The 18,219-nt window shown below is 41.7% G+C and overlaps 1 protein-coding gene across 1 annotated transcript in view; it reads right to left on the bottom strand.

The window, feature by feature from the left end:
* The window catches only part of enah (ENAH actin regulator), an 89,666-nt gene that overhangs the window by 65,186 nt on the left and 6,261 nt on the right, over positions 1-18,219 (bottom strand). The window contains 2 exon segments of the mRNA XM_044049262.1: positions 3,402-3,579; positions 7,071-7,236. Of these exon segments, the coding sequence (XP_043905197.1) occupies positions 3,402-3,579; positions 7,071-7,236 (344 nt within the window).

The following is an 18,219-nucleotide window of genomic DNA, read 5'->3' as shown; positions in this document are numbered from 1 at the left end:
AATATCACTGTCTGTCTCAGGCCTTTGCTGCCGTCTGTGTGTGAGTGATTTCTTTACATTTCATTAGGAACCAAATATTCTAATAAACAAGTGCACAGCTAAGACTTCGTAAAATCTTCAAACAGATAGATTTTCTTGCTATTTAGTCAAGTAAGTGAGCAGCAGCTCATTACTGTTAGATGACAAGTCCACCTGTTTTCTTCCCGTGGTGTTATTCTTTTTTCTGCTCCTTATTATTTATACACTGGATAGAGAATGTGAATAAAAACCGTGCATTAGTCGCAATTCTGTCCTGTTTACGTGATCCATTTGTTTTCACACTGTCACATTAGGGTGACAAGTTGTCTTTCTGTCTCTTAGTATTTGTCTCTCTCACAGATACACATTCTTCTACAGCATCCTGAGAGAGGACACTAGTCATAATGCATTCTCTAGTCCCTCACCCTCGGGCCTATACATAACCCTATGCCTGTTAAAGTTGTGAGGACCAGAAAAACTGTCCTCACAGAGTTTAAATGTCCTCATAAAGACAGGTTTGAATCATAATGTCTGAACTAAATGCCGAACTCAAGCATAATTCTATGTCTTAACCCTAAAATGGTCTTATAAAGTTGTGAGGACCAGCCAAAATGTCCCTAGAAGGTTAAAATGTCCTCACAAAGACAGATTTAAATCCAAATGTTGTCCTCACAGTCAACTACACACACACATCCACCTCTTAGCATCAATTAGCATGATGAGGAGCATGAAAATCAGGTTAATTAGTGAATATGGTGAGAGTCTTGGCTTAAGTGGAGAACAGGGGACGCTACAGGGGAGGAGGAGAGGAGAGGAGAGGAGAGGAGAGGGAGAGGAGAGGAGGGAGGAGGGAGGGAGGCAGCTGGAATCATACAAATAAAACACAAAAGTCATTAAAGTAACATAAAAAAAAAAACAGAAAGTTGAGCTTCACGCATGTTAGGTGGAGATTAGAGGTCACGCTGCGAGTGCAAATCTGAGCACAGAACACCACAGGAGACATGCTGTCACCTCCTCACCACCACTCCCTCCCCTCCCTCCCTCCCTCCCATCCCTTCTACAACATAACGTAGACACACAGCCAGAGGATGGAGCTACGTAATCAGAGCATGTTTTGAAGGAGCAAGGTCGTGGTGTACCACTGAAAATACAGCCTGCAAATATGTGTGTGTGTGTGTGTACGTCTATTTGTTGCCTATTTAGGACCTTTTCTGGCATAAACACAGACCAAAACCTGGTCCTAATGAGGTAGAACCGGATCATTTCTGTGGAACTGGTTCAGTTTAGGGCTAAGATGTGAATTGTGGATAGGTACAGATTAGGCTTTAACTGTTTATGGTTAAGTTTAAGTAAGTGTGTGTTTGTGTGTGTGTGCCAGTTAGATCTTTGCTCTATTTAATAGGGTTTTAGAAATGATTTAGAATTACCAGATGTAAGTACCAATCAGGCTAACTCGGGCTCTCGGGCTAAAAATGCATCATCCCATTAAATCATGCTGTTAGCCGGAGCCGTCTATCATTAGCTGCCTGCTGTGCGTTCAGACAGCTCGAAATGGAAGTTTTGATTAAGAAGAGTCACGTTTGTAACTGCAGCTCTCTGTCTCTCTCTCTGTCTCTCTGTCTTTGTGGTGAATTAACACACATCATTGTCTCTGCCAAACCCATTAGTGACTCTCACTTGAAAAAAAAACAAACGTGCTTTTATTGTTGACAGATGTCTTCGGTTATCCTGAATGTTTCAAATCATGTTCCCATCCCGTGCGGTCCATGCTTCCCGCCTCTAACCGTTTCATGCCCATAAGTCAATCTGCTCCTCGTGTGCACAATGAGAGCAGCTATTTATCTGCAGTAGCAGCAGCATTTTCATTTTAGAGCTCAGTTATTAAATGCATGTAAATCCATCAGATGAGCAGTCTCAGTGCTGCTATAAAAGCCATGACCCAGTGTTGTTCTCTTACAGCTCTGCTGTAGATAAAAAGGGCCTAGCTGCATAATCTGGGTATTTAGACGGTCAGACAACTCAAATAATTGAGCTAATTTATCTTAATTTGCTTTAAAAATAAATGGCAAAATGCCACAAATAAAGTGTATCTGCTTAACATGCTTACGTCTCCAGATTAAGTCTGCAGCTGTTGGGTTTAAGCCACACACACAAACACACCTGTGGCTCTTAACACACACACACTGCTCAGCTCACAACAGGAAACACGGTGTCATTGCCACGGCTACGTTTGCTGTGATTATAAAGGTTAAAGTGAATGACAAATTCCCGTTAATGATGTCCAATTATGTGTGAAATGTGATTTATTCATTTAATAAGGGGCCGTGTGAAATTCATGGAGCGAGGCCAAAGCAAACAGATCTGCAAAGTAGCGACAAACAAAACACAAATGTATTATCTCTTATGTAGTTTCACGTTACATTCCATGGTTTGTACATTTTCTTAAGTCGCTAAAACTTAGATTTCTATTCAGTTACATGTATTTAATAGTTAGTTTATCCTTTGTTTTTTTTATATACTGTATATAATTGCACTGCACAGAAAAATGTAGATTAGAGAGACAGAGCATTTAGGGATGGGCATGAATTGTTTACCTAAATATAAAAAGTCAATTAGTTACTGTGACTAATGTGTTAAAAAGACACAAAACTAATGTTTTATCCATGATTGCATCTATAAAAAACAAGTCTTTCTACGCCAATAAGTACTGGATTTGTGGTGCATCTTTTATCATAAGTTAGTTAGTGGACTTCAAGTGTGTTTGCAGAGGTGATGCAATTTACAAGGTTTCTTGAATGCATCTTTAACCTTGCAGTACTTTCACTAGCTCTCATGCACTGAAGTTTAGGATATTTGAATATTAGATGAACAATACCATAAAATATTTGAATAGTATTTTTGCAAAAATGCCCATCGCTGATGTTTTGTATTATTACAATTAAAATACAACATTAAATAGTTGTATTTTATCAGATTGAGGGAAAGGAAATCGATGGGCATCAAATATCATGACCTGATTTGTAAAAAATGGCATCAGTCAAAGAAAAAAACAGAAGTTGTCCTGCATTAACCAACAGATGAGTCAGTTCTCTTGTTTATCTTGTCTTCTCCTTCAGTAATTCTTGATGCAGCGCCGCCTCAGGCGAGGAGGGGAACACGTTCTATAAAACCAGAGTCTTAAACCTGAAACGACCACTTTGACGCTGTGTGGACCAGACAAAAACATCTCCTCTTTCCCCAAATTGTCATCACTCATCACAGCCTCAGACACAAACTGGTCACCAAGACGATACAAGTCCAAACAAACACACCAACTTTGCCTTGCAGTGACTAATGAACGTCACATACATGTAGGTGTGTGTGTGTGTGTGATGTGGTCTTACCAGAGTCCTGGGAGTTGAGCACCTCCAGAGCGTGCATCATGGCACTGGCAAATACATTGGCGTCCTCCTTGCTGCCAAAATTCAGGCCATAGACTTGTCTCGAGTCGCGCCACTGGTGGAAGGTCTGCGTGGCCTGGTTGTACTTCAGACCCTTGGGGATTGCACAGTTTATTACCACCTGAAGAACACAAGAGAGAGAGACGGGGGACACGTCCTTCAGGCTGGCTCGTAAACAGGGACGTGGATACACCAAAGTGTATTTTTATTTCTGCTGAGTTAGATGGTGACTATAAAATACACACAAAATCACATTTACGTAAATGAGAACGCATCTGAAAGTAAAAGTTTAGAGAGTGACATGATGAAGTCTATAAGCCGTCACCTTTGCAGATAGTGAGTGAGGGCAAAGATTACGTGAAGTTGTCTTAAGCGAGGTGACATTGTCCAGAATATATGTAGATAATTCAAAATGTAGAACTGGTTAAACACGCACATAAAACCAGTAAATGGTGATGAGTGTTACATGCGTGAGAGAGTCTAAAACAGTCTCTCCTGCAGCAAAGACGCTCAACCCTCCATGGATCGAAGTAGATTAAATGAGAAGGTTTTCACTCACACATTCAAAAAAGCGCCGCTCGCTTCCGTTTCCTTTCACCGCGGTTCTTTACTCGTGACTGAGATGCATGAGCGTGCTAAAGTGTGACGGTTGAGCGCGTCGACCCCAGCACACTCTACGCTGACATAGAAAAACAATGTGCCATGTTCTGCCAGACCACCGGCACAATCACCGAGAGTGCATATAATGAATTTAAATCTATTTTAAGTAGTTTTCTAATAAAAACCACCTTTTAATTGCAAAAAGACACTAAATAACATTTATGTGGATCAATGTGCATTTTGAAGTGGTTTCATGGCCCTTTTATAGTGTATACCTGTGTATCACATACACTACAACACTGGATTAGGAATATCTGGATTAGAGCCAATCAGAGGCGACGACCAGGCCCTTCTCTTCATCTCTGAATGATTTTAACCACAGCGTCCTCTTTTCTTCAGGCAAGTGTGTTCGTCACACTCTTAAGAGACAAAAAAGCCAAAAACACACATAGGTGCTGGTCGATCACAGGAATAAAAGTACAACATTATTATTAAATTAAAAGGAAATGAATGTTTCCAAACACGGGAGGCAAGAGAGATAAAATGGGGCAACACACGCTGTGAAATCAAACGCTAACAAAGGATGAACGCTTCACTTTGTGAAGGTGTAAAGACGGTCAACCCTCTCAATTCCAAATTGGTACACTTTAATCTGCAAAAGAAAAAGCCCTGCTGAAGTGTTTGGCCACTGCTGTGCGACTGTATTTGTACAGTAGGAGAGCTCTTTAAGACCCTAACTCAAGTGTAAATCAATTGAGTGCATACAATCCAGCACTGACATGAAACTGAGGCGTAATGCAAGTATTTACAACAGCGGTCACCGTGACACTGTGCTGTTCTTAGTTGTGGACATAAAACACCAGTTATAGAGAAGTCTATGTAACCGTAGTATTCAGTGTGTCACCCACTCTTTACTGAATCTGCACTAACACAAACATGCCGCTCATAATGTAGTCAAATATCATCATTTTTACCTGGTTGTAAAGACAGTTTATGATGCACTCTATGTCTCCCAATACTAACATGAGGGGGGAGTTTACTGGTGTGCAGGACTGTGATAACAACAGATTCTGTACCTACTTGTCTTTAATTGAGATATTTATTTTTAATATGAATCAATTTAAGATTAATATCATTTAAAAAAACACATTGAGACGCTAGATGTGGTCAGTCTGCCTCTTCTTATGAATGCTTCTTGCTGTATTTCTCTGCAAACGTCCAGGGATTGGTCCACACCTGCTGGAATGATCACATGTGTAATGAGGATCATGGCTGTCAGCTGAGTTTCCGATATCTTCCACCAGGATTCTGCAGTGTGTGCATTAATGTGAGAGGTTTCAGTGTTTATTGCTCGTGTGTGTTCGGGAGTTAGAGCGTAGCAGTCGGCGGGATGTGCTGACATCCACCGGATTTAGACGAAGGGTCAAAAAGAGCAGGTTGAGACGATTCAATGAAAGGTTATCTTTAGTATCAGTGTGTGTGTGTGTGGATCTAGATATTATCATTTTTCAGAGTGTGAGGAAATACTGTCTGTGTGTTAAAAGAAAGAAAGAAAAGAGGGTAATATATAGAGTCTATGTATTGATATACTCATACTACAGGAATACCTGGCTCTGTGATGCTCATTTCTATTTTTACAGACTATATGAGGCTCCGCTCGTCTCCTCTCAGATCTGATTCACTTCACATGAAGCACGTTTTCAAACGTTGTTCATGACTCGCTCTATGAGCCGCTGAATTGCCCCCTGGGGCGGAAATAAAAGTCCTTTGAATTGAATGGAGTTGCAGCGTAACTCGGGACGGTCCACGGTGGATTATGGTCTGCGCTCGTGTCCAAATGAGCGGTGATTGAAATGGGGCCGTGTGGACCCGGTGTTGTGTAATACAGGGAGGAGATTAGGAATGTTTAAGTTTACTCTGCTGTTGTCTGAGCTCTGTAATATGTTTACTTTCCTCTCCACAGCTGGGGGCAGCTCTTACTGAGTAAACTTTAATGCTGAACTCACAATATTTCTGCTGGACTGGCAAGACACTGAAAGTATGTCGTCGTTGTTGCAGATTTCATGCATTTTCAACTGAAATGATAGAAAAATGAATGTGTTTTTCTTGGTTTAAACTTGTATATGGAAGAATAGTGTGTTTGCTTTTGCTTGTTTCTTGGATTTTCCTTCTGTTTCAGTACAACCGGCTTCATTTCGAGGCATTTTTTGCTTCTTCTTCTTCTTTATTCTGCTGCTCATTACGCTACTGCATTGGTTGATGTGCACCCCCTGCTGGTTTAAATAGTAACTACACTGTACCGGAGGCCCAGAGAAGTGACACAGACAAAAAGAAACAGATGTTATCGTATAATTGATTAATAGATTCTAAAAATTAAAGTTAAATGTATTGACTGATGGTGTTGTTGTTGTTGTTGTTGTTGTTGTAAACATAGTCATAGTCAACAGGAAATGTAGGACTTTTGCTTCTGTCTGTGCCCAATCCAGTCACTGTTTGTATCTGTGTGACTGAATAAGTACAACTACAACTACAAGTACTACTACTACTACTGCTTCACAGGGAATAATGCTTTTTAAGTGTGTCACCTGTTTTTAAACACAAGAAAATAAAAAAACACAATACAAAAGTCAATCCTGTCGAGAGCTGAAACAATTAATCGCTGAATCGATTATTCATTATTCATTACTAAAATAATCGGCAACTATTTTGATAATCAATGTATCGTTTTGAAGCTTTTTTCTTGATTAAAACAAGATTTCCGATTGTTTAAACTTCTTAAATGTGAATATTTTCTTCATTTCTTTGCTCTGGATAACAAAGAAATCATTAAAAGTGAATCATTTTGGTTTGTGGACAAAACCAGACATTTGAGAACATCATCATTTCCGGGTTTGACGAACATCGATCAACATTTTTAAAGGTTTTCTGGACCAAACGATTAATCGATTGATCGAAATTATAGTGATTGTCAACATTTAACTCCACTCAGTGAATTAACAACTGTCGACTGACCTGATGATCTTGGATCTTGCGTCCCACCACGCGGAAAGCATTGTTGCCTGTGTGGTGGTAGATGTGGACTCTGCTGAAGCCAGTGGATCCACCGGCGGGAACCCACTTCTTATTGGCGTCGTCGTACACCATGACAGCGGCTCGCGCCTGGCAGATACTCTGTTCACTGCGGGGGACGGGAGACAACACAGGGACACAAACGTGATACACTGTTCACTGCACAGTTTAAATAAAAATGTGTACATTGAGAAATGAACGCGTTTCAACGTTCACATGGAAGCGGAGGGTCAGCACTGACAAGCACAACACTGTTTATGTCGTGTATACTGTGCATTGTACACACACACACACACACACACACATATCCACCAGCAGCCAGCTTTCACACACACTTTCACACCTCGACTAATGTGCTTCAGTACGATTACAGAGGCTGAACTGTGTTAACACTGCACAGCAGCTGATGAACTTAGACTACAATCTGCAGTGTGTTTACATGACATGGACCGTGCTCGTCCAGCTAAACCTTAAAATACATGGAAACATGCAAGTTATGCTCTTTTCATCAAGGATCACTGAAGAGTTTTCAAGATTTTCAAGAAAACAGCATTTAGTTTTTAATGACTTCTACATTTAGGCATCACATCCAACAATTACTAAAGACAAACAAACAAAAATGTACTCATGGACAACTTCTCAAAGCTTTACAGAGGTCTGCATCAAATAAAGGGAGATACACCGTATATAAAGCAAAGGTGGGAAAGGGAAGAAAATCAGAACAAAAACAGAAGAGGAATGGGGAATATGTGTGTGTGTGTGTGTGGGCTACAGTGGAAAATGTGTACTGCAGCTCTGTGGACAAAGTTTGTTTGGAAAAATAAAATGTTAAGATCCATTTATGTTTCATTTTGTCTGTTTTACGTCAATCCGACACTACCCTGTGTGTTTGGCACTGGTATGGACACGATGCCAAAGACGCACAGTAACTTGTGTCAAGTGACCGGTTTCAACAAACACGGTTATTTATTTTTGCCCGATCCGAAATAGACAGAAAGCAAGCGGATTTCGCAGTGGTGGAACGTAAGACCAATGACGACCATGTTATCTCTTCGTGGTCGATCTCCTGACCGATTGGATTATTTTCCCGTGGCATTACTCAGTTTTGCTCCGTCCTTCTCCATCTTTGGCGTGGAGTATAAATGGGTCTTGAGTCCGACTGAAACAGCACCACATCAATGTTTCCTTAGCTTATGAAGGGTGCAGTGTTCTGACCTGCTATTATGTAACTAGCAGGCACTTTTTAAGATTATTTTATTTGTATTATTTGTTATCATTAAACAATTATGTGTTTCACATGGTGGGGGGAAAATGTAATAGGCCAAAAAGAAAAATCAGCAACATTATTGGCCATTGGCTGCCCTCATTCCCCATATGGGTCAAACTCTTGATATTTACATAATCTAAAGAACCTGCACGTTTGTTTTATCATGCACAGAAATATACATGAAAATGTCTCTTTTCTCTGAGGAGCAAACTAGAGAAAAAAAACAAAACAAAAAAACTACAAATAAAACGGAGGGGGTCGACTTAATGTGACTTTTCTAAATATAGCAGAGCAAACTAAGACAAGCGCACACGCTGGTAACCCGTGCATTTTTGTGAGGTGAACGTACTGCGGTTTGTGTTTGCGTGGAGAGTGATTACAACTGAAGCCATCCAGCGTTTCCACTTCAACTGCTGTGAGGCCAGAGGCAGAGAAATTCCTTCCAGAGCGCAGAGAGGAAGAGAAAGAGCAGAAAACTTGTGTCACATCTTATCTTTCTCCAGGTGTTCATGTTCACCGTCCCTTTGTTTGTGCAACTTCCACCATTACGTGATGTCAGACAAAGAGATCACAGCGTCATATGGATTTCCCCTTGTTGACCACTTGACCGGTGTAATCTAGTCTTGTTGACCCTCCTCGTCTCCCTGTTAACCCGTCCACTGAGCTCATCGTCGCCCCCTGCCTCCACTGAGTCAATGTTTCTATTCAAATATTGTGGTTTTATCCATTTTTATCTCTTTTTTACAAAGCACTGCCTGTACGGTTTCAGTAGTGCTCAATTTGAATTGATATTAAATAGAGACTTAATTATATAAGGTTTTGACCTTGTTAATGTTTTATTAGGAAAGTAACGGTCTATAAAAAGCACGGCTCAGTACTTACCCCTGCTCTAAGGTCACGGCTTTAGTTTTTCACTGGAAAACTGCAGCTAACCGTTATTTTCATGATTGACTAATCATTCACTTATTTTCTTAATTAGTCAAGTACTCATTTGGTCGTTAAAATGTTCATTTTGTCCAGTTTTAAAATGAGCAGTTTTTTCAAACCTCAAAATGAGGATGTTTTCAATGTTTTGTTTACGTCTACAAATCAAAATGATTCAGTCTTAATGATTTATTTGTCACATGGAGCAAAGAAAGCCGAAAATATTCACATTCAAGAAGCTAAAAAAATCAGAAAACTTCAAATTATAAATCAATTATAAACTTTGTTGACGACTATTAGGTGTTGTTCTGTTCATACAATGAAACCTATTAAAATAAACATGTCCTCAAATAAATGATGTGTGAGCGTCTGCTGGTTTAACTGTGTAACTGATCTCAATTACTTTCAACGTGTGTGTAAACCTTGTTTTTGTGCGTCTGCATAAGTGTGGTCATAAAAACACCTATGCTTTTCATTATAGCTTCATTTAGACGAGCGTGAATCATTGGCAAGCAGCTCATAAATGTCATTAAATTCTGGGTTTGCACTGCACCTTTTTTTCCCCTTGCTCCACCATAACATAAACTTTTGGGCGACGCTGTTTCAGGTGCTAGCAAACACAAAATGCAGATGCACAATGTTGATGAGTGATCCACTTTTCTTTGACTGTCGTCACAGCAGTTATCTGGGACACACGACGGATTTCAATCACGAGGGAGGCGCGTCTACATACGTCTACATACACAATGCCTGATATGGGAAAATGCCAAGAAGTGGGCTGAGAGCGGAGTGAGGGAGAGTGGGGAGCAGTGCAGATCTGACACCGAAATGCACTTTAGTAAGACTAAAAGTCATATCTCGATACTCGATATATATCTCAATATTCTTTCTGTAATGTAATTGGGGTTTCCCCCAAAGCATTATAGCATATTAAATCAATTGTTTTCCTTTAAAAAAATAAACAAACAGTCCGTTATAAGTTTAAGCCACATGCCAAATGTCAGAGGTCACTGAAATAAAAATGCTCCTTGACAAAAAATCTCTTTCCTGCATGACAATAATATACAGTAATTCATTCAAAAATAGAAATAAAAATGCATGTATTGTCATTTTAATGCGAAATGACTTATATTGATACAAACGATATTGTCCCATGTTATATCTCGTTTAGAAATATATCGATATGTATTAAAATATCGAGATATCGCACAGCCATAACGAGTCTCAGCCGCGACACAGCAGCAATTCCTACAATGTGATCCTATGTGCGACTGCAACATCCTATACATTAGGTCTGCTAAATAAAGTGCTCGTATTCTCCACTACATCAAATTGCTCAGATTGAGACTGGCACATTAGTGAAGTACAACTCTCACTCAACTCTCGGTCTGAATTCTCACAGGGACTTGAGAATCTGAAGCTGCAGGAAGAGGAAGACCCACTATACCACCCACGGTCACACCACTACAGCTTCAAGAGCCTCATCCATGCACAAGTGAGTTCAGCCTTCTCTCCCGTCTCTCGTTTGCTCTCCAATTTTGAAGGAGCTCCACATCCGTATAGGAGCCGCCACCAGTGGCAGTGAAGTTGCTCATCATCATTGTCCACATCAACTTCATGTTCAGCCATAAAAGAATCGATCAATTCTCTCGGTAGACTCCAAAGTCCTCTCTCCAACTTGCATTTGCCACTTCTTCTTCCTGCAAAACGTCTTGTGCGAATTCAGAGAGCGACCTGAGCATGAAATGAGAGACGCTGTTGCTTCAGCGACGTCGCCAGAGGCTCGATGTAACAACGTGAGCCATTTATAGGTGAAAACAAGTGCTGCTAATGGGCATATCGTTGAATGCTACAATTGCACCATTGAATCACATCATAGCTTCCTAAGTATTATTTATTAGCCACTTAAACACATAAGAGATATTTTCCTTTCATACTAAACTGCTGAAGAGTGAACTAATGGCACTTTTCCACCACACGGTTTCAGCACAACACTTTTTTGTTTACTTTTCCATTAACAATAGTACCTGGTAGTTTTATTACCTTCTCACGAGCTGAGCCAATACTAAATGTGACGTCGACAGACTGCCAGCCACTGATTGGCAGAGGTACTGGAAGAGTCATGAGCGTGACGTCCAACACAGGAATCAAACCGCACAATGCTGAACTGCAGATCAGTTCAAAATCCTGAAAACATGCGTTCATCTCCAACATTTCGCAAGGAAACGTCTGAAATCGTCTAAAATCTTGCCACAGCACAGTGGCAACCGTGAGCCGAATCACAACCCCTTCCACTGGTGGATGGGGTGGAAAATCACCATAACATCATCTAGTACTTTTGCTAAATTAGCCACGTGACAAAAAACAGAAAGTATTTTCACCTTGTTACTGTGGTGAACCAGTTACTGCAGTGATTCACAGAAGGGAAGGCCGAAAAAGAAGAAGAAGAAGGAGGTATCTCAGGATTGCGTGATATGACTTTTTCATGATACCAATATACAGTCATTTTACACCTTTTAAATGACAAAGATGTTGCATTTACCACCGGGAAACACATATTCTTCTACAACATGACTCAGCTAAAATGCTTTTACAGTCTGTGCAAAGTGAAGCAAGCAATATTTGGGATTATTGGATTGTTTTGAATTTTACATTTCTGTCTCTCCGATATCGGACACAGTGATTTCGATCAATACCGGATCAGCGGACCAATACCAAGTCCAATCGCATTGGCTCATCTCCGCTTTTATATAGTGCACATGAGCACATTGCCGGTTAAAAATAGTCCCTAATGGAGTTGAAGGACACACGGATCCACACTGAAAGAACAAGAATGGGTAACAGGATATTAGATGAGACTATTTTCATCTCCTTCATTAATGTTAATGATCCTCTGAGTTTAAGGTCAAAAGGCGTCATCCTGCCAGTATTGGTGTGGTACTGCAGAGGGTGAACGAAGAGGCAGAAGACAGACAAAAACATAATGAATGATGAGCTGGCTTAATAAAGGCTCAATATTTGGCATTTTCTGACCCTTAACTCTGACCCCAGTTGAATTAATCAATGCCAGGTTGGCTCAGTTGGGACTGCCTGACTCAGAAAGCCCACCCTTAATTGTACTAACTCACTACATCACTAAATATGGGAGGAAATTCTGACTAATTTTATTGCCGATGGGCCAACGTTACATAACCAGACAACCAGGCTTGTCTAAAAATAGACATTTTTAAAAAATGTGGTGGGGTGGGGTGTGGGGGAAGGGGGGTGAATGAACATTCACTGTGTCTGCCAAAAACTCTTTGATGAACCCGGGTAATTAAGGACAGTTTAATTTCTGTCATGCAAGCCCCACTGCTCCTTGTGAGTGTGGTGACTCAGCGTGTCCGTGACCTCACATCTCCTTCTGTACGGCAGACTGATAAGGTTTTAGAGCAGACTGCATCAAATATGCGTTTGAATAATGAGGAGGAAGCTGATTTTAATTTAATTCTACACAAACGTCCCTTTAAGTCCACAGTAATGACACACATCATATAAAGATGATGACGATGATGATGACAGCAGGGGACTGGGCAGCTTGTTTTTCTACTTGTGTCTGTAACAGTTCACTGCATGACATTTGCAGGCCTTTGATAACATGCCGTACAGACTGTGATGAAGGGCTAAATGAGCAGTGCAGCCGATGAACAGACAGTCTGATTCAAAACCTTGACCCGGTGAGACTGAGGCTTCATCGTGTTGCCAGTACTGAGAGATTTTTTCAGAAAGGGACAAACTTTTTCAAGTCTAATACATTAAAGCGGCACTACGCAACTTCTGCTGGACGTGCCGTATCTGCTGTCTGTGTGGAAAAACAGACTTAAGCCACTTGTTAGGAGGCTCATCTAATGTAAACATCCTTTTCTTACATAAAAAAAACACAGAAGTTTGTGCACCAAAGTCCATCCATCCATCTTCTACCACTTTATCCTCCTATGGTCAATTTAGAGAGTCGAATTTACCTAGTCCCCATGTTTTGGACTGTGTTTCCGACCGGGTCACAAACCCGGGTCTTCTTGCTGCAAAGACAAGAGCGCTAACCACTACTGTGCACCAAAATCCACAGAGAAAATATATATCACAGCACACGTTGAGTTATTAATCCACTACTGCCTTGATCACAGAGTTCAAATGTGTTATTTTGTGACTCCAATGGTTAAAAATCCTTTTTTTCAGATTCACGTCAGTGACACAAACCAACCAAAGGAGGCAGCAGTAGCTGGGATTGGCTCTCTTTTGTGAAAGATAAAGTGGTAGAAATGAATGAATGAATGAATGAAAAAAGGGAGAAGAAAACCTTGCATCTTGTCCTTTGTTCCCATTCATGGAAGAGTTTGTGGTGCGCTCTTCCTCCAGTTGTTGTTTTATGGCACTTTACCGACACACAACAGCTCTTTGTTTACAGCGTGCATTGGTTTGCCAGTTATGGGGGTGATTTTACTGGACTCTCAGGAGTATTTCTGTAGCAGCACCATCAAAGTTTCCTATGTAATCATTGAAAACGTCAGCATCTCAGCCGCTCGACCTCAATCAGCTGGTTACTATTATGGTGGGATTCTCTTGTCCGCCTCCGCTAGTTCTTCCGTTTCCCTCAAGACAGCAGAAAAAAACTGTACCCTGTGTCCTAAGAAGTGTTTCTATGCAACTAAACTGCAGTAGCAAATATGTTTTGTATGGGAAAATGAATTGGAACCAGATAAGGTTTTCATAATGTGGCCGATGTGGTGATGGCAGTATCCAGGAAGAGTGATTTATGTTTGTGTGTGTTTCCTCTGGGTACCATGGAGCCCCGCACTCCAAACACTCCAGATTTTCAAACTGACCTTTCCCGTTTTTTTAATAAATTCTGTGCTTTGAAGAATTTAAAAAGCAGCTTCAACAACAACATATTTGCATCCCCTCCTTCAAACCAGCACGAGTTGATTACCATAACTGTAAAGTATCATGAGGACAATTTGAATTGATTTCCAGTTCTTCTTGGGAAACTGAATAATTACAGACCGACAGACAGAAATACTTACCACTAATCCTCTGTTATTATATGCTGTGGGGATAAAAGAACATTCTCCTGCCACAAACACAGAGCCTGTGTTTGACTATATTAATTCATGAACTGACTCACAGCACAGGTATTCCTTTTATCTCTCTTTTCCAGTCTCCATCTGCCTCTCTAAATTGATTTGCTTTGTCCAGTTTGCCCTTTTTGGCTGTAAAGCATCTGACGATAAACTTGCTCTACTTCGAAAGACCGAGAGTCAGTTCCTTCCAAGCTGGGGGAGGATTATAAATCCTGTAAAGCTGAAGCAAAACATGCAAGCAGAGCCACATAAATGTTGAAGAAGGCTTTTCCCAAGTCTGGGTGGAGGACCCAGGGGGAGTCCCTGCTCTGAAAATGGACGACAGGCCGAAGAAAGAACGAGAGGTATACAAGGGCTGAGGGATGACCCGAGGGTTTGTTCAGGGAGGGGTGCAGCTGGACGGAAGGCGCTCCAGGATGGAGGAGCTCTGGGGAGCAGCAAGTCTGCATCCTTCCGTTTCTTTGCTCTGGTCTTTCATTTTCAGCTTACACCTTCTTCTTCTTCTTCTTCTTCTTCTTCTTCTTTCTCCCTGCACACAAATTGTAATTTTGTGTACCACTGACTCGCCCTTCCACTGCCTCCCCTCACCCTCTCATTCCCTTTCTCTCTCATTAATCAGCCATCACTTATGGAGTGGCGCAGAAGATGCAGACTGTTTCCAGCCCATATGGAAGTGATCAAGTGGGGGCAGGGAGGAACAGCAGAGGCCCCACTGACAAGAGAAAGTCCCTGTTTTACCACGGCATGAAAAGTATTACAATACATTTAGAGTGTAGCAGTTTCAAGTACTTTATAAGGAGTTTTCTCTCCTTGTTATTATCTGTCCTAAAGTAACTATCATGCAGTCAATATAAGCTTCAGATGTAGATATACAGTATAGGGTTGCAAAAATTCACATAAATTCCGAATAAGAACGTTTCCAATTTGGAATTTCTCAAGTTTAAGTTCCCAATCCCATAGAAAGTTTCTGGAAATTTACCAGAAGTATTCCGTCACTTAGCTACCCTATATGTACATAAGGGTGTTCACACCAGCTTGATTTAGCACGTTAAAAAGGACCCTGGTGCGTTTACCCCCCTCAGTATGGTTCGTTTGGTTCGACCTGGTGCGGTTACAGCCTCAGTGTTCTCATCCACATCTGCAACGAGGAGAAGGGAGAACCAGGAGGAGAGAATGACCAAGCATCTTCATCGCCTCAACGCCCCAAAGCGCCACAAAACCGCAGAAGTTACGCTAACGGTCTTGGTCTTGTCTCAACCCCTCAAAGTCTTGGTGTTGTCTCAGTCTCGACCCCTCAAAGTCTTTATCTTGTCTCGGTCTCGACCGCTCAAAGTCTTGGTCTTGTCTCGGTCTCGACCCCTCAAGGTCTTGGTCTTGTCTCGGTCTCGACCCCTCAAAGTCTTGGTCTTGTCTTGGTCTCGATACATTGTGGTCTTGGTCTCGACTTGGTCTCGGTTTAGGTGGTCTTGACTACAACACTAGCGTTAGGTGTGCGTGGATACCACACGCATGAACTGAACTTCCCCGGTAGGTTGAGTATAAGCCCGGCTCACCAAGCAGCAAAAACATTTCAGCAACAGAAGAAGTAGTCGCCAATGATAGACATCCGAGCCTCAACATGGTGACCCACAAACCGTTTGACACCCCGACTCCCCTGCCCGACAGCTGTGAACCAGACTCTGTATCATTGTCACTTCGGCGCTGCACGTCGTGGAAGTTTACCACAGGCTTCACAGACCTGGAGGACAAAGGCCGTTCAGGACATATATCATATTCACTGACTCCGTTCCGACTTTTCAGTAGCTCTCCTCCTGGTTTTCCCTCCGCTCCTCAGTGACCACCCACCAACCACCTGCTGGGCTCTGACCTACAGTCCACATATCTGACCAATATGACTTTGGTTCACAATTCATACAATCACAATTCATGTGATTTGTGAATGCGAACCAGTTGAAAAATTAAACAATGCATGAAATTTACATCAGGTGCAAATCAACTAAACAAAACTAAGCCTCGCCACATGACAGGAGCGGAACCAAAACATTTTAATTATCATCCTCACACAAACAACAGTTCAGACCAACAATAAACAGCTAAACTGAGCACGATTAATGCAGCAGCCACAGGAGCCACCAGCGAACCAGCCTGTGATTGATGGGGGCATATTATCTATAATTACGACAAAAAAAATGATGTAACGGCATGAGGGAACAACTATTTACTGTGTGTGATCCACTCTGCTCGGGGACTGCCATATTTTCCCTTGAGAGCACATGTGATTTTTGTTTATTTGTGAGGTTCGATAATGAGTTTGACGAGGGTTTGCCCCGACTGTAACTCAGGAAACAGCCCGTCACTGCTGACTGAGACTCCTGCGACCCTACACAGGTCTCCCCATCACTCTGAGGCCTTTAAATAGGTACTGCAAACTGAGTCGTTGCCCTGGCAACCCAGCTTTACGTGGGCGAAGGTCTGTGCTCTGCTAAAAACAGAGAGTGAGGCGGGGGGGGATTGATGAGAACGAGCTCAGATATGTACAGATGTGCAAATATGCACCTTTTAACCCTTTATTCACGAGCAGATGTTTGCATGTGAAACAGCCAGTGTACACATAAACACATGCACTCACACAGATGATATAGGTATGGTCCAACCATGAGAAAATACCCTGCGCTCACAGTCATGACTCACTCACTATAACAGATGGTGGGGGGAGACGGCGGCAGAGCAGGAGGAGAGCAGCATGTGGCATGATAGCTGCAAAAAAAACCAAACAAAAAAAAACACCTGAAGTGTGACAAAGGAGCCACCATCACTCATCGCTATATTTAAACCAGAACAGCCCAAAGGCGTGTATGTGCCTGCCTGTAGTTGGTAGACACGGAATTAAAGAAATAAAGTCTTGGTTTCTGTGAGCAAAGGTCAATGTCTGCTCACATAAGTAGTAATAAGATAAAGTTGGGCCACACGGTGAGGCTAGTGGATAGTATTGTTGCCTCACAGCAAAAAGGTCACCAGTTCCAATCCCGATTCGACCTTAGGTCTTTCTGTGTGGAGTTTGCATGGGTTCTTTCCGAGTACTACGACTTCCTCCCGGCAGATTGGGGATTAGGTTGATTGGACGCTCTAAATTGACCGTAGGAATGAATGGCTGTTTGTCCGCAATGGGGTTTTGATTGGTTCCAGCTCCAGGTTTGACCCTCATGTGGAGGTAAAAGAAAAGTGATAATCACAAGATCACCTTGTTTGTTCCAGTTGCTATCAGTGATCATGAGTTTCGGCTTTTAGCGGTCTTCCTGTCCATTGCTGCTGTTAGCATCCTTTATCTCCTTCTTGAACATGGTTTTTGTTGTCTGTGAGCAGAGGTCCTAGATCATCTGTGTCCAAAGTGGGGACAATACTGCTGGGTTAGGGTTAGGGTTAAAAAATACTGCTGTTCCGGTTTTTAAAAGCATTATTTGTTGAATATTCAAATATTCTAAACATGAGAGCTAGTGAGAGTAATGCAGGGGTTCACAGTGTGTTGAGGTAAGAGCAGCTAATGAGATGCATTCAAGGAACATGGCCAATATGGGGTGAAGGTAGCTCAGTCTTTCAATTGGAAGGTTGTGAGTTTGATTCCTGGCTCATCACTTCTGCAAACACATCAAGTCCACCGACTAAATGCTTGCTGCTGCTACCACCTTGTGACAGTAGATGGACTACAAATTAGATCGTTATTGGAGGAGGAATATTTGTGTTATTCTAAAAGAAATCACTGATAAAACATTACAAATAGTCATAG

This window comes from Solea senegalensis, linkage group LG17 (genome assembly GCF_019176455.1).
Source record: "Solea senegalensis isolate Sse05_10M linkage group LG17, IFAPA_SoseM_1, whole genome shotgun sequence".
In the NCBI taxonomy this organism is placed as follows: domain Eukaryota; kingdom Metazoa; phylum Chordata; class Actinopteri; order Pleuronectiformes; family Soleidae; genus Solea; species Solea senegalensis.
Note: the sequence above shows the minus strand (reverse complement) of the source record. Positions and strands in the feature narration are given on the sequence as shown.